We start from the raw sequence: 24,818 nt of genomic DNA, 5'->3' as shown, positions 1-24,818 counted from the left end.
AGTCCTGGCTGTCCTAGAACTCGTTCTGTAGACCAAGCTGACTTCAAACTCACAGAGATCTGCCTGCCTCTGAGGCATGTGCCATGACCGCCCAGTTAATTTTGTAAATCCTAATCAGTAAATCTAATCAGTAAATCTAATCAGTAAATCTTCATACTAGGCTTTAACCCTTCTGAAAGTGTACTTCACAAAAAAAGGGACAACTTTTCCTTATCTATTTATGTACCTATTGATTGTTTGGTTGATACAGGGCTCCACTATCTAGCACTAATTTGTCTGGAATTTGCTATTTAGACCAGACTTTGAACCTGCTGTGATTCTCCACCCTCAGGCTCCCCAGTGTTGGGATTACAGGCAACAGCTACCACACGCGGCTCAAAACCCTATCTGAAAAAAATGAACACTAAAATTTAATATTAAATGATCACATATGCCGGGCGGTGGTGGCGCACGCCTGTAAATCCCAGCACTCGGGAGGCAGCGACAGATGGATCTCTGTGAGTTCGAGGCCAGCCTGGTCTATAAAGTGAGTTCCAGGTCAGCCCAGGGCTGTTACACTGAGGAAACCCTGTCTCGAAAAACCAAAAAAGAAAAAAAAAAAAGATTACATGTACTTAAAATAGAGACCCTGAGACAGCTGTAAAATTCCCACGTTCCAATCCTAGGCGGGTAGTTGCGTTGCATGCAGGGAGTTGTAGTCCACGAAAGAGTCCAACTCCAGACAAGATGGCGGAGTTGCTACTGACGCGCGAAGGGGCGGGCCCCGCGGGACTCTGGGCCGCTAGGGGATTGGGTCGCGAGGCGGTTAGGCAGGCGGGAAGTTAGACCAGGTGTTAAAAAACCCTCACCCCCGGAGTAAAGCTGGGTGCCCTAGACTCTCGCGAGATCTCGGGGAACCCAATGGAACGCCAGGCTCCGCTTATCACCAGGGGCATTTGTTAGAGGCGGAGCTCTGGAGGCTTCTTGCCGTGAGTCGTAGGTGCCCGGCGTAACGGCATCGCAGCTGAGCCAGCGCTCCGAGGAGCGTAACCGTGACCATGAAGGAAGAGAAAGATCACAGGCCTAAGGAGAAGCGAGTGACCCTTTTAACGCCTCAGGGTGCCACGGGCAGCAGCGCCGGTGCTACTGCCGAAGGCGCCAAAGGGGAAGATAAGCAAGATCGCAACAGGGAGAAGAAAGAAGCTTTAAGCAAGGTGCCTACCGGCGGGTGGCCCGAGAGAGGGCGGGACGTGTACACGGGTTGGAGAGGCTGGCTGGGAACGGGGCTGTTCTCTCCCTCTCCCGGGTTTCTCTTCTCGTTCTGACTGAATGAAAATCGCTTTGCTTGGTCTCAAGCGCCGGTGAAAATGGGATTAGCGGGTTCTGGTCAAGCCCCCGAATGGCGGGGGGGCGGTGAGGGAAAGCGAGGGCTCCCCAGATGAGAAGGGTGGGTTAAGTTAGAGTTGCAACTGTGGCGTGGTCACGGGAGAGGGGAGCGGCAGTCAAGATAGGGGAACTTTAATTGCGCTGAACGTCTAAATAGTCCTTGCGACACCCCGGGTGAGGGGTGGGAGTGCTTGTGATGGGTTGATGGGCTAATGGAAGCGAGTTGGGGAAGTCCCTGAAGGGACTTGATGATCTGGAGGGGCACGACAGACGGACGGCGACGGGTGAAATGTTTTACATATGTTAAGCAGAATAGGGAAGGCATTCTTTCAGCGCGAGTTAGAAATACCAGTGTGAGAGAGACGATTTCGTGACATCTACGAAAGACCAGGATTTGTCTACCTGTTTACCAATAGACCCATTTAAGAACGGGTTTCACACTGCGGGGTTGCTATTTAAGAGCAGAACCTAAGAGTGTCCTTGCGCCAGAGTCCATTTCCGAGAGTGTTTATAAACCCGCGTTGCCCCCACCTTTGACTAATCCTGAGTATTGGGCTGCAGGAGAATAGTCTCAGTGGTTTTGTATTTTAAAGCCGATCCTCAAGAGCCATGATAAGGGTATGCGAGAAAGTTGGTGTGTGCTGATCTTGTTTCCCTCGTATTTCCTAAGGTGGTAATTCGAAGATTACCTCCCACTTTGACCAAGGAGCAGCTTCAGGAGCATCTTCAACCTATGCCTGAGCATGATTATTTTGAGTTTTTTTCCAATGATACTAGGTAAAAAATAATAATAATAATTAAAAACTGGGGTGGAAAGCAGTCTTCCGTTCTTTTATCCTCCTTTTTGGTTTTGAGCTAGTTTCTTTGATGCATACATATTTGCAATTCAGCCAGACACCTGCAAGCATATTCACATACCTGCTTTCCCTCTACAGTCTGTATCCTCATATGTATGCCAGAGCCTATATCAACTTTAAAAACCAAGAGGACATTATTTTATTCAGGGACCGATTTGATGGCTATGTATTCCTTGACAATAAAGGTGAGTCCTTCTAAGATTTAGGAGAGTTTGCCATTTTTACATTGAAGAGACTGTGTGCGGTCAGTAGCGGTGCGTACCTACCTATTAGCAGCACTCTAGTGACAGAGGCAGGAGGATGACTGCAAGTTAGAGGCCATTCTGGGCTGCCTAGAATGACCCTGGAAAAAGAGAGGGTCAGGGATGGGGAGGGCAGGAGGAAAAGGGGGGAAGGGGAGAGGGGGCGAGCAGTACACAAAACACTGCTTTCTCCACGCCTATGTAGGCACTTTTTCTCAAGTCCTTTATGATAGAATGTGCAACATGTAAAGGGTTTTTAAAATCCTGAGATATTTTTATTAACTTACTTTAGTTGGATCCAGTGAATGAAATTGCCATTGATTTCTTCTTATGCGACACCTTAAACTTGTTTTAAGTGTTGACTTTCTGCTTCAGAGGTATTAATATCCTTTAGGTCAGGAGTCCTCAGTGAGAATACTGTTTTTTATCTTTCTCACAAAGTTGTACATAGCTAACACATCAAATTTGATCTCCCAGACTGAAGATGTAGTGATTAATATCATGTGAGGCCCTGGTGTGATTTCCCCAGCACCAGCAAAACACATAAACATACAAGCTCTTTGTATCTAGGACACACAGTTTATAACAATGACAAATTTCTGACTTAATTCCAATCTCACTTTTTACTTGCTGTTGGCTACTTGCAATATTTAGCCAGAATGTATCTAGGTTGGCATTTGCCATCTTTCATTTGGTTTTATAATTATAGATAAGTGATATAAGGTTTCTCAATTATTACCAGTTTTCAAATATTGAATCCTTGTTATGGTGTATGCCAATAAAAGCTGAAGGCTTGACAATTGTGTTTATCGAACTTGTGTGGCACAAAGGATAAAACAAGGGCCTCTCACTTGCCATAGTCACTCTCTGTTATGCTCTTCCATGCCTAACTTCTATAAATTTTCCCAGACTAGCTGTTTTTCCTGACCAGCATTTTTATTCTAGTAGGTAGCAGTGATTTCTCACTTAGCTCACAAGTTGTAGTGATATTTTTATTTCTTTATCCTTTACATCTGATTCAAGTTAGGAGTCTTATCAATGTATTATTTTCTTCTTTTCTTTCTCTCTCATTTTTTGGTTTTGGTTTTTCAAGACCGGGTTTCTCTGTGTAGCTTTGGAGCCTGTTCTGGAACTTGCTCTGTAGACCAGGCTGACCTCGAACTCAGAACTCACAAAGATTCAGCTGCCTCTGCCTCCTGAGTGTTGGGATTAAAGGCGTGTGTCGCTACCGCCTGGCTTATTTTCTTAAACAATTTTATTCTGTGTATTTATTTATTTTGTGTGTCTGTGGGTTATGGTACACATATTCTCTCATTTCACTGTGAGGGTGCTGGGAATCGAACTTAGGTCATCAGCCTTGGTGGCAAGTGTACTTACCCATTGAGTCCTCTCACCAGCCCATTGTATACAGTTTTTTATATTTAAGTAACATTTATTGTGTGTATTTTTTTAAAAAAATTTACGCATATGAGTGTTGCCTGCATGTATGTCTGTGCACCATATTCATGCCTGATGCCCACTGAGACCAGACCAGGGCACCAGATCCCTTGGAACTGGAGAGTTCCAGGTGGTTGTGAGCTGCCATGTGGGTGCTGGGAATTGAACCCAGCTCTAAGAGCAATAAGTGCTCTTAATCACTGAGCCATCTCTCCAGCCCCTAAAGTGCATTCTTCCCTGAGACTTACCTATACTTTACATTCTGTGTCCTCATCAGCCAATGTGTAGACAGCCACTTTCTCCTTACAGGGGTTTCTGTTTTTCTATTTTTGTAGACTTTAATTGCCATAAGATTCCTTGTGTGTGTGTGCGTGCAAAAAGAGTAGACCCAGGGTCTCTCACATACGAGGCCGTGTCTCTGTCAGTGAGCTACATCCCCAACTTGAAATTAACCCTTTTGAAAAGATTATTTAAGTTGATAGCTATGAAACAAAAATTCCAAACTCATCCTGGCAGTAACAGCCCTGCACCACCTTGCCTTGGCTCTGGTTCCGGTGTTTCCCCCAGTTGATCTCCCACTGTGCTTCAGTCTAGTTTTCTTTCTTCCGCTCCTCCAATAGATAGCAGTTAATCCTCCTGATCTGATTCTGCATTTGTTAGGATTTTCATAACCATGTTTCCTTCATGATTTGTTTTTGTTTGAGACAGGTCCCATGTAGCCTAAGCTAGCTTTGACTTCCTCATCCTCCTGCCTTCCTCTCTAATTGCATCTATGCCTCCCAACCCCACATAAGAACCCAGTTGTTAATTTATTCTAGTTTATGGCACTGAAAATATAGTATTTTTTATCTTATTAATTTATTTGAGAAGACAGTATTTTGTACCATGTATGACATTGTTCAGTGGGAATGATCGGCTATATCTATTTTTTAGCAGTCAGTTTTCTTTTTCAATTGAAATTTACTATCTTTTACCGGGTAGTGGTGGCATGCGCTTTTAATCCCAGCTCGCAGAGGCAGGTGGATCTCTGTGAGTTCAAGGGCAGCATGGTCTACAGAGCAAATTCCAGGACGACTCCATAGCTAATGAGAAGCCCTGTCTTGAGAACCTCCCCCCCACACACACCCAGAAAAAAGAAAGAAAGAAATTCACCATCTATAAGCGCAAATTTAGTAGGGTTTAGTATATTCGCAAAGTTCTGCGAGTATCACTTTGCTGGAGCGTTGACCATCTCCAAAATAACTCCTCTCTGTTAGCAGTCTTCTACTCTCCGCTCAGCCCTGGCAGTCAGCTAATCTACCTTCTCTATGGATTTCCCTACTCTGGGCATTTCATAGCAGCAGAATCATATCATTTGTGCAATATGTAGTCTTTTTTGTTTTACTTTGTTTTGCATTTTTGAAACAGTCTTTCAATATATATAGACCAGGCTGGCCTTGAACTTGTGGCAATCCTCCTGTCTCTGTTTCCTGAGTGCTACGATTATAGGTACAAGCCACCATACCTGACTTTAAACAGTTTTCTGTTTAGTGAGATCAAATTGACAAATTTATACAAGTTTGTTGACAATATGATAACTTGATGTATGTATATATATACTGTGAGATGATTGCCATAATGAAGTTAATAATATCTGTCAAACTTATATTGGTACCTTACTGAAAATAATATTTTTATGTAGGCGTAATTCACACACCATAAAATATGCCCTTTTAAAGAATACAGTTCAGTGGGGGTTTTTTTCATATAATCACAGAGTTGTATAGCCATCACCACAGTCTAATTTTAGACTGTGATTATCATCCCAGTGAGAAACCCCATACTTATTAGTTGTCACCCCCACAACTAGCTCTAAGCCATTAGTGTTTCCCCTCATCCTCAAACAGGGTCTTACTCTGTATCCCATGCTGGCCTCAACTCAAGGCATTCTTCCTCATGAGTACTGGGACTACAGGCATGTGCCACCACACTAAGCTTCTGTCTCTAGATTTCTCTCATGTAGCTGGGCATTGTATCCCTTTAATACCAGAGTTTGGGAGTTGGATGCAGGAAGATCAAGGGTTTAAGACAGTATCAGTTGCATAGAAAGTTGGAGGCTGGCTGTGGCTATGTGATGTGTCCTACTTCCAAAAAAAAAAAGCCACCATATTTTTTTAACAATTGCTTATTTAAGAGATTTCTAATATTTGCTGGTTTATTTAGGATTTTTGAATTGGTGTTTGCTAGGCAGCCCAGGCTGACCTTGAACTCATGACCCTCCTATTTTAACCATCCTAGTGCTAGGGCTATAGATGACCCACTATACCATGCTCTGATATATGGAATGAATTTCATAATGAAAATTAATTTGTAGATTTTCTTTTCACATATCAAAATACTGCATTTTAGAAGTTGAATTTCAGGGAACGTTACTTCTATGCCTTATCTTTACTTATTTTTGTTGTTGATAGAGATAGGATCTTTGTGTGTTGCCCAGGCTGGCCTGAAACTTTTGGGCTCAAGCAGTCTTCCTGTCTCAGTCCTCCCAATAGTTGAGACTGTAGGTACATGCCACCACACCCAGCTCGATGCCATAGCTTTAATTATGCTATCAGTGTCAGTTCTGTAGTTGTGTCAATCTAGTTAAGAGTTTTGGCATTTGGGAGACTATTCAAATGACTGCCATCTAAATAGGTCTAGAAAATAGTAGATGATTTGCTTGTACCCACTTTTGAGATCTTTATTACAGCAAGAGTGGCATTTTTTTTTCTCTCTAAACAGGTCAGGAATATCATGCTATAGTAGAATTTGCACCTTTTCAAAAAGCTGCAAAAAAGAAGATTAAGAAAAGAGATACAAAAGTTGGGACTATCGATGATGGTACAGTATAGCTCTGGTTATATATTGCTGCTTTGAGCTTTTTTTAAGTTCTTTTGCATAATGCTTTTGTGAGTTAGAGTCCAATATGTTACATTAGAAACATTTCAAATAAAGTTAATGAGAAATCTTATGCCTGCAGAAGCGTTGCTGAATTGTGACAGTGGGTGTGGGTTCTCCAGTGTTTCTCTTCTCTTTGGTTTAGTGGCATTTTATTCCTCTGCCACTGAGCCATCCAGTCTTGACCACTGAGCAGTAAATCATTCTGAGTCTGCTGGTTAGGAAATGGTAAGCAAAAGCAGTTTTTAATTATGTTTTACAGTGTTCTGCTTGCAGGCCAGGCACCAGATCTTGTTATAGATGGTTGTGAGCCACCATGTGGTTGCTGGGAATTGAACTCTGGACCTCTGGAAGAGTAGCCAGTGCTCTTAACCTCTCAGCCACCTCTCCAGCCTCAAAAATTAGTTTAAATGATATTGACTGCTCCTTGCAGCCTCCTACCATTGCTGTGATTTAACTTTTAGTTTCTGTTATCTTTCTAAAACAAGGTTTGACCTATGGTTGAAAACATTGTAAAAGTTTGTGTGTGTGTGTGTGTGTGTGTGTGTGTGTGTGTGTGTGTGTGTGTGCCACTATGGGGTGCTTAGAATTAAACCCAGGTCCTCTGGAACCGCAGTCAATACTCTTAACTACTGACCAATTTCTCTAGCCCCCCCCAAAAAAACTTTAAAAAATATTAATGTAGGAAATGGAAATTTTGAATGATATTATTTATAAAGTAATAAAAAAATTACTAGAAAAAATATTAATGTATACAATTGGGGATGGGGAGAATACATAAGTGTAGAGTTTAGGGGACAGCTTTTAGGAGTTAGTCTCCCCTCTACTATTTGGGTCCTGGGGATGGATCTCGGGTCAGCAGGTTTGGCAGCAAATGTTTTTACCTCTGAGCCATCTTGATAGACACTCCCACCCCCAAGGGGAAAACCTTTTATCTCCAAGTCGCTTCATATAAAACAACTGAAATCAGCATTCTAATCCCCTAAGCCTTGAGTATGCAGTTAGCAATACATATAGTTATTAAGCTAAACGAAAATAGAGGAATGGAAAACTGGCATAATTTCCATGTAAGGCATAACCAACTCCAGATTTTGAGATTTTGGTACTATTATGTTGGAAAACTCTTATTGTATTATATAACTCTTATTGTATTAGATAAGGATTTAGCCCCAGTGTGGTTTTTTTTAAATTTTATTTTTTATTTGTTTGGGTGTTTTGCCTGCATGTATGTCTGTGCACCACATGCATAGGTGGAGCCCTCAGAGGCTAGAAGAGAATGTTGAATTCCCTAGAATTGGAGTGATACAAAGTTGTAAGCCACTATTGAATTTTGAGAATCAAACCGGGATCCTCTGAAAGAGAAGCCAGTGTTCTTAACTACTTAGCCATATCTCCAACCAGCCATCTATCTAACTACCAGCCCCAATATTTTTATATCAGATTGATCTTTTAGAATCAATCTGATATAAAAATGTTGAATAAAATAAAAATTGTTGAATTTTTGTCGTTTGTTATTATGAAACAGTGAAGAGTCAAGTACACAACTTTTTATTGATGATACTCCAGATATGAAATGTGGCAGTGCAAACAACATAATGACTCAGGTATATTTCCCTTCCTTAGGATGGAGATACCTAGGAGAGAGCTCCAGGAATCACCACAGTCTCAGTCTCCAAAGCCATGTCTAGGACTTGGCCTCTAATTTATCTTTTTGGACCACCACACTTTCCGATGTTGAGGTGTCATAAAGTGGCGTGTGCTCATGCACAAATTGCTTACACACTGTTAAGGAATACTATGTAATTCCTGTTTCTCCTGTAGGTGGGGCTTTGCTTTCATAGGGTCCTTAGACTTTTTTTCTCCTGAGATTCTGGGGCTCAAACCAAGTGCCTCATCCATTTAAGCAAGCGCTCTCAAACTGAGCTGCAACCCCCGGCCTAGAACAGTGTTCCACCTCTTGTCAGTGTGTTCTAATGTATGCTCTCTCATTTTTCCTGATCCCTCTGTTACACCAGACTCCACCGTGGGTATCAGTGATTTGAGTTCCAAAGTAACCCTAGTGATCTATCTTGTGTGAGTGTTGTTTTTTGTTTTTTAAGTCTTCCATATAGTAGAAAAATATCTTCTTAGATAAAGATCTGTCCTAGGTAATATTGCTTTTTTGTTGTTTAAAGTCTCTGTTTTCTGGTTCCTTAAATGATTACTTAGATCCAGAATACAGAAAATTTTTGGAGAGTTATGCCACAGACAATGAAAAAATGACATCTACTCCAGAGACATTGCTGGAGGAAATAGAAGCCAAAAATCGAGAATTAATAGGTAAGTAAGAAAAGGGTTTTGGCCAGTGGCTTTTTCATCTAAGTCTGTCTCCTCCTGTCTGATTTGGCAGCCGAGTGATCTTGAAGTCACTCCCTTCTCTGAGACTACTTCTACTTTAATGCACAGTAAATACCTGCCTCACGGGATTGAGACACTGCACCCACAAGACAGGGCTCCACTGACCCACTTAGTGTTTGTTATACAGCTATGCTATGCATATGCAAAGTTTAAAGCTTGTTACGGGATGCCTAGTAGATGGTACACAATTGATGTCTTCTAGCAGTAAGATCTTATTCCGAAAAATTGACCTGGTAATCTAAAAAACTGAAGTTTATTATTAGAAAACTGAAAATCTGAGAAATTTTCACTTAGATGTTGGTTCTAAGCAACCAGCTCTAACTATTGACATGTATTTGACCCAGGATTTCCACTTCTAGGAATTTATCCCATAAATTTGTTCCCTAGTCCTAGCTACTCAGGAGGCTGAGGTAGGAGGATAGAAACTGCCTACACTACAGTTTGTTCATGGCCAGTTGTACAGTTAAGTGAGCAGGATGCTGTTTCAAAAAAAAAGCAATAATGGTAGCATATGCTTGTAATCCCAGCACTTGGTGGGGTGGAGGGGATAGAGGAAAGGGGACCAGAGGTTAAAATCATCCTTGGAGAGCTGGGCAGTGGTGGTGCACGCCTTTAATCCCAGCACTTGGGAGGCAGAGGCAGGTGGATCTCTGTGAATTCAAGGCCAGCCTGGTCTACAGAGTGAGTTCTAACATCCAAGGCTGTTACACAGAGAAACCTTGTCTTGAAAAAAAAAAAAAAGACCATCGTTGGTTACATAGTGAGTCCTTTCAGACCAGCCTAAGCCGTATTAGACCCTATCTCTAAACAAACAGAAAGGTAGAAAGGTTTTTTGTTTTTTTGTTTTTTTTTAAAATAAAGATGTGTTCAAAAAGATGTCATGGGGGCTAACATCACTGTTCAGCATGTTGAAAAATGAATTTAAGGGTTTTTGTTGTTGTTGTTGTTTTTAGTATTTGTTTGTTGTTTTGAGACAGGTTCCCTCTGTAGTCCTGGCTGTCCTGGAACTCACTCTCTACACCAGGATGACCGCACAGAGATCCTCCTGCCACCTGTCTCCTAGTCTCCTATCTCCCTAGTATGCCACCATGTCTGGCCCATTTTTACTTTTCTAATGTTTATGTGGGGGGGGAGTGTATGCACATGGGTGCAGGTGCCTGGGAAGGCAGGAGACTTCAGATTGCCTAGCGCTGGGATTCTGATGTGGTTCCTGAGAGGTGGACTTGGGTCTTCTGCCGTAGCAGTACTTACTCTTCACCCCTGAGCCGTCTCTCCAGCCCCTTACTAAAATGCTAAAGCTTGGTTTCTATTAATAAATATGCAGATTAAGCTCATTACTGGTAGCTTCCTTAGAATAAATTCCCCGAAGCAAAACTAGGGCATCAGAATGACCAGCTGTTTGGAGTGCACGCTCCTGCCCTTGGTTTCTTTCCAGTCAGACAAACTTAAACTCCTATTTAATAAAAATGTACTTATTTACCTGTGTCTTACCAACTAGAAATTGCTCATAAAAACTTTCAGCATTTCTTTTTTTACGATTTATTTTTATGTACACATGCTTTGTCTGCATGTATGTCTGCAGCCCAGAAGACGACATCAGATTGTGAGCCACCATGTGGGCACTGGGAACTGAACTCAGGACCTCAGGAAGAGCAACCAGTGCTCTTAACTGCTGAGCCACCTCTCCAGCCCCAACTTTCAGTATTCTAATGACAATTTATTCACTGTCTTTTCTCTTTTTTTTTTTTTTTTGAGAGGGTCTCATGTATCCCAGGCTGACCCCAAACTATGTGACCATACAGCCAAGGATAGTCTAAACTCCTGATCCTCTTGCTTCCTCAGGTGTATGCCACCACACCCAGTTTTATTCACTTTTTAAAAAATGTAATTTAAGCCTGCATTTTGAAATAGAATACTATACAACTTGTTTGGATTAATAGGGTGGATTTTGTAAGGGTGTCATTTCCCCATCTTGAGTGGGTAGCAGGGGCTGACTGAAAGTGAAATCCTTTCCAGGCTTGATAAGCATTATTAATAATCTGCTTGTGCTTTATAGCTAAAAGGACAACCCCACTTTTGAGCTTCCTGAAGAACAAACAGGTGAGTTTTCATTGTGTAGTTCGCCTAGTTCTTGATTAGTTCATCGTGTATAAACATTTGAGAGCCTTGGAATTCCCACAGTTAGCCCTTAAAGGTCTAGCTTCTTTGGGCATCTTCATGGTGGTGGTGAGCCTATGGACTTACCTTGCAGACCTAGAGAGAGCTTTGCTGCTCCAGGGACATTGGTGATAACCCAAATGCCTCAGGGAATATATATATGTATGTATGTATGTATACATACAAACAAAGGAAACCATGGGAGACTTGATTATGATAGATAGAGAATGGCTATTAAGGTTCTTGTACAAAGTAGGAAAGAAGTCAGATGGGTGGCAGGTACCCATAATGCCTTTGCAGCTAGTTGGGGTTTTGGTGCCTTTGTAATTGGAAGGATTGTGTTCGTATTTCTAGCGAATGAGAGAAGAAAAGAGGGAAGAAAGGAGGAGACGAGAAATAGAAAGGAAAAGACAACGAGAAGAAGAGAGAAGAAAATGGAAAGAAGAGGAGAAACGAAAAAGGAAAGATATAGAAAAGCTAAAGAAGATAGAGAGAGTTCCAGAAAGGGAAAAAATAAAGGATGAACCAAAGATTAAGGTATGGGAACAACGGAAATAGACTGCATGTCACTGAAACTGCATGTGTCTATGCATGAGCCTTGTGTTGTTGCAAGTTTTGTTTTATTTTTGCACTTTTGGGGGTGGGTTGTGGAAATAAAAAGATTTCCTATCATAGTAATAATATTAAGTTTTAAGCATAGGATGACTTAGAAGGATTCGGTAGTTTACCCAATGCTATCGTCCTTCATTGCAGACCTGTTTTGTTTAAGTCACTAATAATGTTTGCTATGTGGGTTGCTAGTCTCTCGGTTCCTGGTAAATGAGGACTTAGGCTTGGCTTGCATGAATGTGGGGTTTTTTTTCAGCTTTTCTTTCATAAATGATACATGAAGTTGCCTCATCTGTTTGTTTTCCACTGTCTTCAGGTACACAGGTTTCTGTTACAAGCTGTGAATCAGAAAAATGTAAGGATCAAGTACATGATACAGAGCACCTAGTATCATGTCACACACAGGTCTTAGCTCATAACTTTTGGTGGTGGTGGTAGTGTTATGTGTTGAAACCCCTTCAGATTGACTTGGGTCTTTGTGAAAGCTGAGCTATTTGACATCTCTCTTTAAAAGGAAACCCAAAACCAGACAAGGTAATTCATCAAGGCAGAAGGGTTTAGTGTGAAGTCAGCCTGCCCTGCAGTTCTAGTACTTCAGTAAGATAGGATAGAATAAATAGAGGGCATTCAAGTGACACCTGATGTTCTGCTGTGTACCCAGAAGCCTCAGCAGTGTGGCTTCAGAGGAAAGGCAGTTTATATCGTGCCCTCTCTTCCTCTATGCCTCTCCTAAGTGGCTGCCCTGGGGGAAGAGTGTTGACAAACACCCTGCCTTAAGTGCTTTCCCCTCATGATTCCTGAGTTACTGTCTTGCATCTAGGAATCTGTAATCAGCAGGTGCTTATTGCAACATTGCATATAGGAAGAGGAAAACCTGTAGAAAGATCTCAGCCTTGCTGCTTTCTTCCCAAGGGTATGGCTTGGGCAGCCCTTGCTCCAGTGAACATCCCAGAGAACTACTTGCAGCTAGACCATCAAAAAGTCTGAAAACATCTCACAGATATGCCAGCATGGTTGCCTTCTACTTTTTGGAAATGCAGCAGTTAGGGTAGCTGGGGTTTCCTGAGTCTCCTTTGGACTCATCATTACTGATACACAGGAAACTTCCAGCTTAGTTCTTTCCAGCTGAGTCTCTGCTCACCATGCCACAATTGATTTGACTTGTTTATCTGCATGATGAGCAAGACAGAAGGTAGAGCCAGCCATGCTAGAGAGCTTTTCTAATGTTCTTATTGAGTAATGAACATCTTGGCATCTAATACAGGTAGATGTTTGTTAGAGAAATAAGAACACTTCAAATGAAACCTGCACATCTGCCCTCATTTTACTTTGGGACCTTCTTTGTGTCCATTTTGGATTCCCATTTGTAGTGGCTGTGTGTGCTGAAGTAGCTCATGCTTAAGTCCTGTGGTTCCTTTGCCTTTTGCTTGGTGACTTGCATGGTGCCTTTTCCCTGAGGTGAACCTCTTATGATGCATTTACTGTGATATTTTGTTTTGCCTGAGAATCTCTGCCTATCCAACACCTAGCAGAGGTATCCATGATACCTCTTTCTAGCAGTGATGTCAGAAAGAGTAGCATATGTGGCATTGAGTAGAGTTGGAATTTCAGCATTCTATTGTATAAGACTTTTGGGTTTTAAAAACTCAGTGCCAAATAATTCTTGATATTTATTTCTAATGATTATGTGATTATACCATTGTAAATATGTTATTCTCAGGCTTAAGGCAGAATCATTCCCACAATGAATCTCTCCTTTGGTAATCAAGGCATTTGGCATTGCAGGCATATATATATAAAAGAAAAAGAAAAACAAAAAACTTGACTGACTTAAAAGTTTGACCTATAGCCAGGTATGGTGGTGTACACTTTTAACCAGTACTAGGGAGACAGATATAGGCAGATTGTAGTTTCCTGGATAGCCTGGGCTACATAGTAAGAACCTGTCTCAAAACCCCTTCAAAAGAGTCCATTTAAAACCAAAGGAGTCTGATCCCATTGCCACAGGATGATGAGACCACTTCCCGTGGAAGGAATGATACTTTCACAATAGTAGCATCCTTTTAGTAAGTCACTATTGTGCATTAGCTGTTTGCCTGTAAGTTTGAGAATAATGGCACAAAGATAAGGGGCTTTCCGTAGTCTAAAGTCAAAATAGTATATTGTGGGATTTTTGATAAAATCAAAAGGCAATGTCCTATTCACCAAAATAAAAAATAAAAATTTTTCTCTTTAAAAGCTGCTCAAGAAACCAGAAAAAGGAGATGAAAAAGAACTTGATAAGAGAGACAAAGCCAAGAAAATGGACAAAGAGAATCTGAATGAAGAAAGAGCCTGTGGGCAAAGTTGTCCTCTGCCCAGGCGTTTTGATGTTGACCTGAAGGATGAAAAGCCAAAGAGGTCAGTCAGCGATTGAGAGCTCTGAGCCACATTTCATCGCTAGCCATTAATGTAGACGGCATGTCCTATACTTGCATGGAGTTAAATTAATTGCTGGTTGGAATACTGTGCTCACATGTAAGAACACTTAGGAGGCTGAGGTAGGAGGATTGTTAGTTTCCAGACCAGCCTAGACTACATAGTAAGACCTTGTCAAAAAAAAAAAAAGATGAATTGCTTTATACATGTGGAAGAAGGAAGAGGAAAAGTTTCAAATATTTTAGTGTTTTCATCTAGGTGAATGACCGTTGGTTTTTCTTTTTTAAAAGACTTATTTATATTATTTTCAGTTATGTGTATGTGTCTAATATGTGGCTATGTGCACGTGTGCAAATGCCCTTGGAGGCCATAGGTGTCCGACCCCCTGGGACTGGAGTTACAGATGCTTGTGAGCCCCTGATGTGAGTGCTGGGAAACAAACTCAAGTTTTCTGCAAAAGCAATAGGTTCTTAACTGGTGAGCCAGCTCTTCAGTCCTGACCTCTGGTTTTGCTTGTTTTCGAAAACACTACTTTTCCCTCAGCTGTAGCAGTCAGTGCACCCTCATTAGGATGGCCAAGTTAGCAGAGTGTTCCTGCACTTGCAATTGCAGGATGCTTGAAGGTTCAGGCTCACCTTCCTTTCTTTTGTTCGACTCTGTTTTTCAGACAGGGTCTCGTGTGTTTGAGGCCAGCCTATGGTGCTGGGACTTGATCATACATCATTAAGTAAAGCACCCTGTCAGCCAAGCTGTGTTTCTAGCTCTCGTGTTTGTTTGTCACACAGGCTTGATGATGAGAATGTCAGAGATTACAGGGACAGGGATCGGGATTACGAAAGAGATCAGGAGCGCATGATCCGAGAAAGAGAGAGGATAAAGCGGCAAGAAGAAGAACGCCGGAGGCAGCAGCAGAAGGAGCGCTATGAGAAAGAGAAGGCTTTCAAACGAAAGGAAGAGGAACTGAAGAGAGATAAAGAAGCGCTTCGAGATAAAGGGAAGAAGAGTGAGAATACAGAATCAATATGCACCTTGGAAAAAGCTGAAAAGAAAGAGGAAGTGGTTAAGAGAGACCGCATAAGGAACAAGGTGCTGCTTTTGATTAAACTTGCTTATTTTATGAGGATTGATTTCCCCATTCTTACAAGAATAAATGTAAAGGAATGAGTGCTCTCCCCACCCCCACTAGGTATTGAACTCAGAGCTTTGCAAGCTTTCTGCTAGTGAGCTTCATCCTTAGTCCCTATTGTGGAATTTTAATTTCTTTTGTTATGTTTATTTACTCATTTATTTTGTGTGTGCATGCATATAAGTGTGTGCAAGTGCACATTAGGTCTCAGTGCATGAGTGACAGTCAGAGGGCAATTTGTGGGAGTCATTTCTCTCCTTCCACCATGTAGATCCTAGGGATTGAACTCAGGTTGTCAAGCTTCACAGCAAGTGCCCTTACCTGATGAACAGTGATTTCTTTTCTTTTTTTTTTTTAGGATGTATTTATTATATATACAGTATTCTGCCTGCATGTCTGCCTTCATGCAGAAGAGGGCACCAGATCTCATTTTTGATGGTTGTGAGCCATCATGTGGTTGCTGGGAACTGAACTCAGTACCTCTGGAAGAACAGCCAGTGTTCTTAACCACTAAGCCATCTCTCCAGTCCAAGCAGTAATTTCTTAATATCCCTTTTATTCATAATTCAGAGTTTCTCAATTACATCATTAATGTCTTCTTAAACAAGGGCTATGAACAAAGTTCTTAAAGTATATGTGTTTGAAATAGTTAACTAGTGTGTGGTTGAATTCTCTTTTCATTTAAGCAATCTCCCTTTTGTTTTCCTGATATTGAATTGTTGGTTGCAGAAACCAATTTGTCTTATGGATCTTCTCAGATTGTAGACTGGCAAATTATAACATTTTGATCTCATTGAACATATATCCTGTTTCTTTTACAGTTAATAATTAAGTGCTGGTACTGTGATAGACAACTTAACATGAATGTTCAATCCCCAGTACTAAAAACTTATAATTAACTGAACAATTTTAAAATGAAAATAATAATCAAATCTAGGCTGGAAATCAGCAAGCATTCCTAGAAAAGGCCAGCTGGTAAATATATTAAGCTGTGAGAGCCATATGGTCTCTGACATAGCAGCTAAATTCTGTTAAGAAAACAGGCATGATGGTATATAAAAATGATCTTGGAGCTGGGAGTATTTCTCAGTGGTTAAGAGTGCTTGCCTAAACTGCATGAGGCCCAAGGTTCAGTCCCAGCACTGCAAAAAGGAAAAAAAGGAATGAATTGAGTATAGCTGTGTCCTAAGCAAATTTTATTTACTTAAAAAAAAAACTTGGGGCTGGAGAGATGGCTTAGCAGTTAAGAGTGAATATTGCTTTTCCAGGGTACTGGACTTCAGTTCCTAGCACCCATGTTAGACAGTCACAGAATCTGTAACTCCAGCCTCTATGAGCAAGTTGCACATAAATACACACATGCACACACACACCCCACAGTTAAAAATAATAAAAATAAATCTCTAAAACGGCTGGGCATGGTGGTGCATACCTTTAATCCCAAAACTAAGGAGGCAGGAGCAGATTGATCACTGTAAGACAGGTAGATCTTTACAAATTTGAGGCCAGCCTGGTCTAAACAATGAGTTTCAGGCTAGCTATGGCTACATAGTGAGACCCTGTCTCAAAAACAAAATAGACATAATACCTGGTATGCCCTGATCTTGAGACTTTGAATATCCTTACTCAGTCGTAGACAAGAACTTCCTGCGTGGTGGGGAGTTCGAGACAGGGTTTCCATTTGTAGCTTTTGGAGCCTGTCTTGGAACTCACTCTGTAGACCAGGCTGATCTCAAACTCACAGAGATCCACCTGCCTCTGCCTCCCAAGTGCTGGGATTAAAGGCGTGCGCCACCACTGCCCAGCAAGAATATTCTTAAGTGATGCTGTGCTCCCTTGCTCTGACGTCACATCAAGAAGAATATGATCCCTGGATATCCTAGTTTTCTTGTTAGTTGACTTGTAAGGACAAAGAGTCTTGCTTAAGCCTCCAGAGTAATAAGATTACAGATGTGCACCTGTGCTGAATGTGTGTTTCCATTATTAGGATGGCAGTTCTCAACCTGTAGAGTTCTCAACCCTTTATCAAGCCTCTATCACCAAAAATATTTAATTATGATTCATAATGGTAGCAAAATTACAGTTGTGAAGTAGCAACAAAAGTAATTTTATGGCTGGGGGTCAGCACAACATGAGGTTCTTTATTAAAAGGTCACAGCATTAGGAAGGTTGAGAACCACTGGTTTAGATGTTTTGGTTGGGTTGCTCTTGGGAAACCTGTGCCCACTTGAGCATGTGTACTACTTCCTCGCCTCTTATATGACTCTCTTTCCTTCCTCTTCCTCCCCCTTTTCTGTCATTAATGACTTTACTTATTTTTATATGATGATGTGTATGGTGGCTTTGCCTACATGTGTACAGTACCTGAGGAAGCTAGAAGAGGCCATCAGACACCATAGAACTAGAGTTACATGTAGTTGTGATTCACCATGTGGGTACTGGGAACAAATCCCAAATCCTCTGAAAGAGCAGCCTGTGATCTTAACTGCTGAGCCATCTTCCCATCTCTTCTCTTTTCCATTTCTAATTTGTTTGCTTGAGACAAAGTCTCATGTGGCTCATGCTGGCCTTAAGTACCATATAGCCTAGGCTGGCCTTGAACTTCTGATCCTCCTTCTCATCTCCTCAGTCAAAGGTATGCACCTTTGTATGAGGTATGCCTTGATCATCTCTCCCCCTTTCTTAGCATACATGCTTAGATCTATATTTAAATCTTTTCTTAATAGACCCTCTCAAAAAAGTCATGATTGATGAATAACAACAGCCCTTATTCTTGAAGATACAAGTTGAAATATTGAAATATTTAAGAGTAAATGGTCTTGATGTTTACAGCTTCTTAAATGAGTCTGCAAGAAAATGTGTGAAAAAATGTGCACACATACATTAAAGAGAGAAAAGGCAAATGTGACAAAATGTTACCATTTTCTGAATCCTCGGAGGAGGATATGTGGGTACTCACTGTACTAATTTTATAAAATATTTCAGTTGATTTAAAGCTTTTCAAGAGAAACAGTTGACAAGAGGCCAGCAAGATGCTTTAGTGAGTAGAGTGCTTGCTTCTAAGCTAGACAATCTGAGTTCCATCCCTGGGACCCACATGGTGAAAAGAAAGAACCAACTACAGGTTTTCCTCTGACCCTCACATGCTCAGGTGTCTACCCAAATATAAGTTGAAAAGGCCAGGTATGATGGTGCATGCCTGTAATCCTAGCTCTCAGGAGGCTGAAGCAGGATTGTGAGTTGTAGACCACTCTGGGCTACATAGTGAGACCTTTCAGAATAAGGATGAAAAAGGCATGAAATATTAATATCATTAGCTTGTTATATAAGAAAAGGAGAGCCAGGCAGTGGTGGCGCACGCCTTTAATCCCAGCACTTGAGAGGCAGAGACAGGCGGATCTCTGTGAGCTCGAGGCCAGCCTGGTCTACAAGAGCTAGTTCCAGGACAGGCACCAAAGCTACAGAGAAACCCTGTCTTAAAAATAAAAAAGAAGAAGAAGAAGAAGAAAAGGAGTTAAATACTTTATTCCCCTTTATTTACCAGTGTTGAGAGTAAAGATTGGTGTCCTAGCAGTATCTAGGGGTTATCATTGTGTCTTGTTTAGTCCCTGAGAACTTAGAAATCTTTATTTTTATACTTTCTCCCTTGGTTTGTTTTTTGTTTATGACATGGTCTCATGTAATCTAGGCTGGTCTCAACCTTAATATGTAGCTGAGGATAGCTTGAACTTCTGATCCTCCTAACACCTCCTCTTGAGTGCTGGGATTACAGGCGTACACCGCTGTACCCCCAGTTTATACATTGTTGGGAATCAAACCAAGAGCCTTGTATATGCTAAGCAAGTAGTCTGCTAACTGAGCTACATCCTCCACTCCTTGGATTTTAAGACGGCGTTTTGCTGTGTAAGACAGCCAGCCTTGAACTCTGGGTGATCCTCTTGCACTGTCCTCTCAACTGCTGGCATTTACAGATGTGAGCCAGCGTCTGCTTTAGACATCTTCACTGCAGTCTAACTTGCTGTTAGCAGCTCTTCATCCTTGATGCCCAAATTCATTGTATCTTTTCACACTAGAAGCCCCATTATCCATATCTTTAAAAAGTATGCAGGGATGTCAAGTATTTTGACATTTCATCTTGTGAAATATGTTGCTGCAGTTATTCAATTAGGAATAGTGCTTTAGGGCTGGGGCCATAGCTTGTGTTAGAGCACTTGCCTGAGTTCAGTCCCCAGTACCACATACAGAAGAGGAATAACACTCTAGGGTTAGCTTTCATAAATCAGGGAGAAAGGGCAAAGAAGGCCTATAATTTTTTTGTTGAATTCTTTTTGAGGAGATAGGAAGCCCCTTGACCTTGAGTAAGAGATTTGTGCACGCAAAGCCTGTGTTCTACTAAGTCATACACCCCAATTCTTTTTTGGTTTTTCTTATTATTCTTTATTTATATATTCTTTATAATATTTCTTAGTATTCTTTATTACTATTTTTGTGGGTCTGGTTTTCTTATTGTTTTGTTTGAGACTTGGATCCCAGGCTGGCACTAAATCAGTTATAACTAAGGATGACCTCCATCTTCTGATCTTCCTGCCTCTACCTTCCAAGTGTTCTACTTATGCAATTGTATCACTGTGCCCAGTTTATGCTCTGATTGAACTCGGAGCTTTACACATGCTAGACAAGCACTGTGTCATGTGAGCCATATCCCCAGTCCACCACTTGCTAAATTCTTAACATGGCTTAAAAGTTTTCTAGGGTCATATGATCATAAAGCTTACATAGAACTTGAATCAAGGGCCCAAGTGTGTGATTTTCTTGGCTTACTGAGGAACCTGATTCTAAAGTGCTACCTGCTAGGATGGTGGGCTGTACCTAAATTTGAACATATATAAGACCTTAAACCCTACCCTAACATTGACAAACTCCCTCCAACAAGGCCACACCTACTGCAGGAAAGCCACACCTCCTCATAGATGCCACTCCCTATGAGCTTATGGGTGCCAATTACATTCAAACTACCACACCCTTGATTGTTGTAGTTTTGACATTTAAAAAAAAATAGAGCTAATTATTGAATCTTGAGATAGCTTTAAAGGTTAGGCAAGGCCGGGCGGTGGTGGTGCACGCCTTTAATCCCAGCACTCGGGAGGCAGAGGCAGGTGGATCTCTGTGAGTTCGAGGACAGCCTGGTCTACCAGAGCTAGTTCCAGGACAGGCTCCCAAAACTACAGAGAAACCCTGTCTCAAAAATAAAAAAAAAATAATAAAATAAATAAAGGTTAGGCAAAGAAAGCCAGCTGGTAGTGGTGCACGCCTTTAATCCCAGCACTTGGGTTGCAGAGGCTGGTGGAACTCTGTGAGTTCAAGACCAGCCTGGTCTACCAGAGCTAGTTCCGGGACAGGCTCCGAAACAACAGAGAAACCCTGTCTTGAAAAAAAAAATGTTAGGCAAAGACATTATATGCATGTATGAAATTCTCAAAGAATTAATAAAACATATTATTATTTTAAAAATAGGCAGTAGGGGGCTAGGGAGATGGCTCAGTGGTTAAGAGCACTGTCTGCTCTTCCAGAGGACCCTGGTTTAATTCCCAGCACCCACATGGCAGCTCATAACTGTCTGTAATTCTAGTTCCAGGAGACCCAACACTCATGACAAAACTCCGATGTACGCAAAATATAAATTAATAAATATTTTTAAAAAATAGGCAGTAGATTTCTCAAAATCCTACCCCAGCTTTGTAAGGTAAGTCTTAAGTGACTGCAAGTTGGGTATGGTGGCACATGTCTTTAATCCCAGAACCAAGGAGGCAGAGGCAGATGGAACTCTGTGAGTCTGAGATCAGCCTGCTCTACAGAGTGAGTTCCAGGACAGTCAGGGCCACACAGAGAAACCCTCTCTTAAATAAAAATGGGACAGCAGCTCTGTGTGTGTGTGTGTGTGTGTGTGTGTGTGTGTGTGTGTGTGTAGCTGGTGTTGATGGCCTGTAGTTCTAGCTACTCGGACGGCTAAGGCAAGAACATAGTAAGTTCAAGGCCTGCCTGGGCAACTTAGAGATAGCCTGTCTCAGAATAAATAGAAAAAGGGCTGGAAATACAGTTTATTGGAGCACATATCTATCATGCACAAGGCTCTTGTTTCAATCCCTCCTTTCAGAAAAGGTTGCTTTTCAGATAGAGAGAGGAATTGGGAAGTTAATATGTAGCACACATTCAGGTCTTTGACCTGGTATGACTTGATTTGGGGGTATATGAATGCATCATTTAGGGCTGTGAAACCCCCTCCCCCCATGTTAAAGAGGAGTAACAGTGCTGTAACGTGAATATTTTGGTTTTTTTTAGGATCGTCCAGCAATGCAGCTGTACCAACCAGGAGCCCGAAGCCGAAATCGACTCTGTCCCCCTGATGACAACATCAAGTCTGGAGATTCCCCAGTGGACAGAAAGCAGGAAAGTGGTATTAGCCATAGAAAAGAAGGAGGAGAAGAGTGAGAAGACTCGATGGCCATAGGTGTCCTGACTGTCCAGGCAGCCAAAGAGCACGTATTATGCTATCCAGAAGTGCCTTCAGGGCAAAGGAACAGAGAACAAGGAAAGGGGTCGCTGTGCTGGTGGGATGCACTACAGAGGAGTGTAGTGTGTCTAAGCAGGAATAAGATTGCAGGCTCAGAATCGGAAGTACAATTTCATTGTTTTTTGCAGTTTTCACAAGTTAATTTTAATGTCTCAGACAAAGATGGTAGCAAGAACATTGCAAGTGCAAAGTAAGGACTTAACTTTGTATGACACAAGCGAAAACAGAGCAGGGGCTAAAATCAACAGGTGTTCTTAATCCTGGCTTAGAGCGTTTTAGCTTGAGTGGAGCAGAAGCACACGAAGTCTTGTCGGGGTCTAACTGTTTTGCATTGTTGGTGATAACTGTTGACTCTGTAGTGTAGAAGCAACAAGCATGTAATCGTAGCACAAGTAGAGTGGAAGAGAGATTATGGTTGATGGAAAAGATTTAAATAGTCATGTTACATCTATATTCTGTGTCTGAAGTTTTTGTAATTATAGCTTGTTTTGTTTACTTCTGTGAACTTAGCATCAAAAAAATTTGTAAATGTCTCGTTTTGCCTTTAGCAATTTTTTCCTATTAATAGGTAAAGTGTAGTCTTTGGTTAGCTGCTGACAATCTAAGTCTTTGTTCTATCTTAGGTCAGATGACTTGAGTGCATACCCTCTCCAGGAAGAAAATTACACCGATGTATCTGTTCCTGTTAAATGGCAGCTTTCTGTCTTAGCTTGTTTTGTATTGCAGTCAATAAATTTTGACTTTATTCAAGTATGAAACTACATTTACTTATTCACGTTCTGACTTACTGGTGGTACTGGGGACGAGAGGGGCCTCAGGCATGCTCTGTGTGCACTCTGCCACTCAGCTATAACCTCTGCAGCCCGAAGCTAAGTGAGTTTATTAATTTTATTAAGTAGCTGTTGATTTTTAAAAATTAAATAGTTGATACTGAATTAACTTCTTGGAAATTTTGAAAGGGGATAAATGATACTAATTTCTGCCTTCAGTAGGCAAGGAGAGGCTTCAACCAAAAGAGAGGTTAGATCACGGCTCACCATTCTTTTACCATACAGAACAAAATAAAGGTAGACACAAGTTCACACTTGCAATCCCAGGACTCAGAAAGTCAAGGCACGAGGATTGACATCAATTTGAGGTCATCCTGTGCTACATAGCAGGGTTTAGGCTAGCCTGAGCTACAAAGTAAGACTCTCTAAAACAATAATGCACGACATTCTTTTTTCCTCTGTGTCTTTTACATCATGTATCTTGATCCCATTCATTTCCCTGTTCCTTCACATCCACCCTCCATCCCTGTACCCCCCAAAATAAAGCAAAATTTAAGAGAAGGGAAAAGAAAAAAAGGGAAAAAAGTTAAAAATCTCGTCATGGAAGCTGTAGTGTGATACAGTGAGTCATGCAGTAAAGTTTTTTTACTTTTGCCCACACATCTTTACTCCCAAGTGTTGGTTGCAGAGTCCCTTGGTCTGGTTCGAGGTTACTGGTTTGTGCTACACTATCAATGCTGGGCCCTCACTGGGACTCTTTCGAATATCCTGTGGTTACCCTGTGTTGTGGAGATCCAGCAGCTTTGGATCTGCAGGTCAGGTTTCTTCACGTGCTCCTGCAGATCATAGATGGGGTGGATATTGAGGCCAGTGAAGTCAGAAGTCATAACCCTGGTTCTGGGCCTGAGCTGCTGCAGGGTTGATCACCCCACCAGTTCTGCCCTGTCCTCACTACCAGGGTGAGCTCTCCAGTACTGTCCGGGCCCTGTCCCCGCCTCCCCTCCCATTCACCCCTTGTGGCAATGAGGGAGGGGTGGGACCGGTTCTCCTGTCAGGCCCTCAGGGTCTGCTCTTCCACACCTGCACCACCAGGGCCAGCCCTACTGTGGTACCCTGTGAGGTACAGTGGCCTCTCCTTCCAGTGCTGCAGCTGGTGAGAGGTAGGGACAGCTCCTCCACCTGGCTCAGGCATTGATGAGTGGGGTTTGGGGGTGCATCTCTCCTCCACCCATGCTGCCACATGTCAGATGAGTAATGACGACAGCTCCCCTTTGCTGGGTCACCCTTACCTCCAAATACCTGGCCAACTCTGCTGTGCCGCCTAGGTGAGGCAGGGCCCACGTTCCTGAGTGCTGCAGCTGGTAAGGGGGAAGGTCAGCTCTCTCATCTGTTGCAGGCTGTAAAGGGGGGATCTTCCCCCACCCCCACCACCGCATGACGTACGAGTAGTGGAGCACAGCATTCTTGAGCTGCTGCTTGACTTTCTGACAGCTCCACCTAAGGTGGCATTGATTGCCCATTTACTCATAGGCTAGCTTGTGGCTTTATATTTCTTCACATTTATTAAAAATAGCTTTAGTCTTTGACAATTTTATACATGTATGCAATGTATCTTTTAAAAACCCATTTTACTGACTTCTGTGTCGGACTGGATTGATGTGCACCACATGAGTACCTGGTGCCAGCAGATCACATCTGAAACTGGAATTACGGGCCATTGTAAACTGCCGCGTAGGTGCTGGGAACTGAACCAGGTTCTCTGTAGTGGTGGCAAGTGCTCTTAACCACTAAACCATCTCTCCAGCCCCCTATGCAATGTCAGTGTATCTTGGTCATATCCAACCTTTCTCAGCTTGTGGAAGCCGGTTCCAAGAAGCAGATAGAAGAGCCACTAAAAATGATTGAAAGAGAATCACCCAAAACTGAGGGTACTTCCAAATAAGGGAAAATTTC

The 24,818-nt window shown here is 41.9% G+C and overlaps 1 protein-coding gene across 2 annotated transcripts; it reads left to right on the top strand.

Moving 5' to 3' along the window:
- Positions 1-921: 921 nt before the first annotated feature.
- On the top strand, positions 922-22,853 carry Upf3b (UPF3B regulator of nonsense mediated mRNA decay). 2 transcript variants are annotated; one of them, XM_048450423.3, is made up of 11 exons: positions 922-1,193; positions 2,036-2,142; positions 2,301-2,407; positions 6,662-6,760; positions 9,026-9,136; positions 11,271-11,314; positions 11,726-11,908; positions 12,297-12,335; positions 14,220-14,380; positions 15,184-15,484; positions 21,864-22,853. In XM_048450423.3, the coding sequence occupies exons 1-11, from the start codon at positions 1,038-1,040 to the stop codon at positions 22,011-22,013; spliced, it is 1,458 nt and encodes a 485-aa protein (XP_048306380.3). In that variant the 5' UTR covers positions 922-1,037; the 3' UTR covers positions 22,014-22,853. The 2 variants fall into 2 exon arrangements, with proteins under 2 accessions (XP_048306380.3, XP_048306381.3); XM_048450424.3 differs by lacking the exon at positions 12,297-12,335 and having other exon boundaries at positions 926-1,193.
- Positions 22,854-24,818: the final 1,965 nt, after the last annotated feature.

Source organism: Myodes glareolus, chromosome X, assembly GCF_982192425.1.
Source record: "Myodes glareolus chromosome X, mMyoGla1.1, whole genome shotgun sequence".
Taxonomy (NCBI): domain Eukaryota; kingdom Metazoa; phylum Chordata; class Mammalia; order Rodentia; family Cricetidae; genus Myodes; species Myodes glareolus.
Note: the sequence above shows the minus strand (reverse complement) of the source record. Positions and strands in the feature narration are given on the sequence as shown.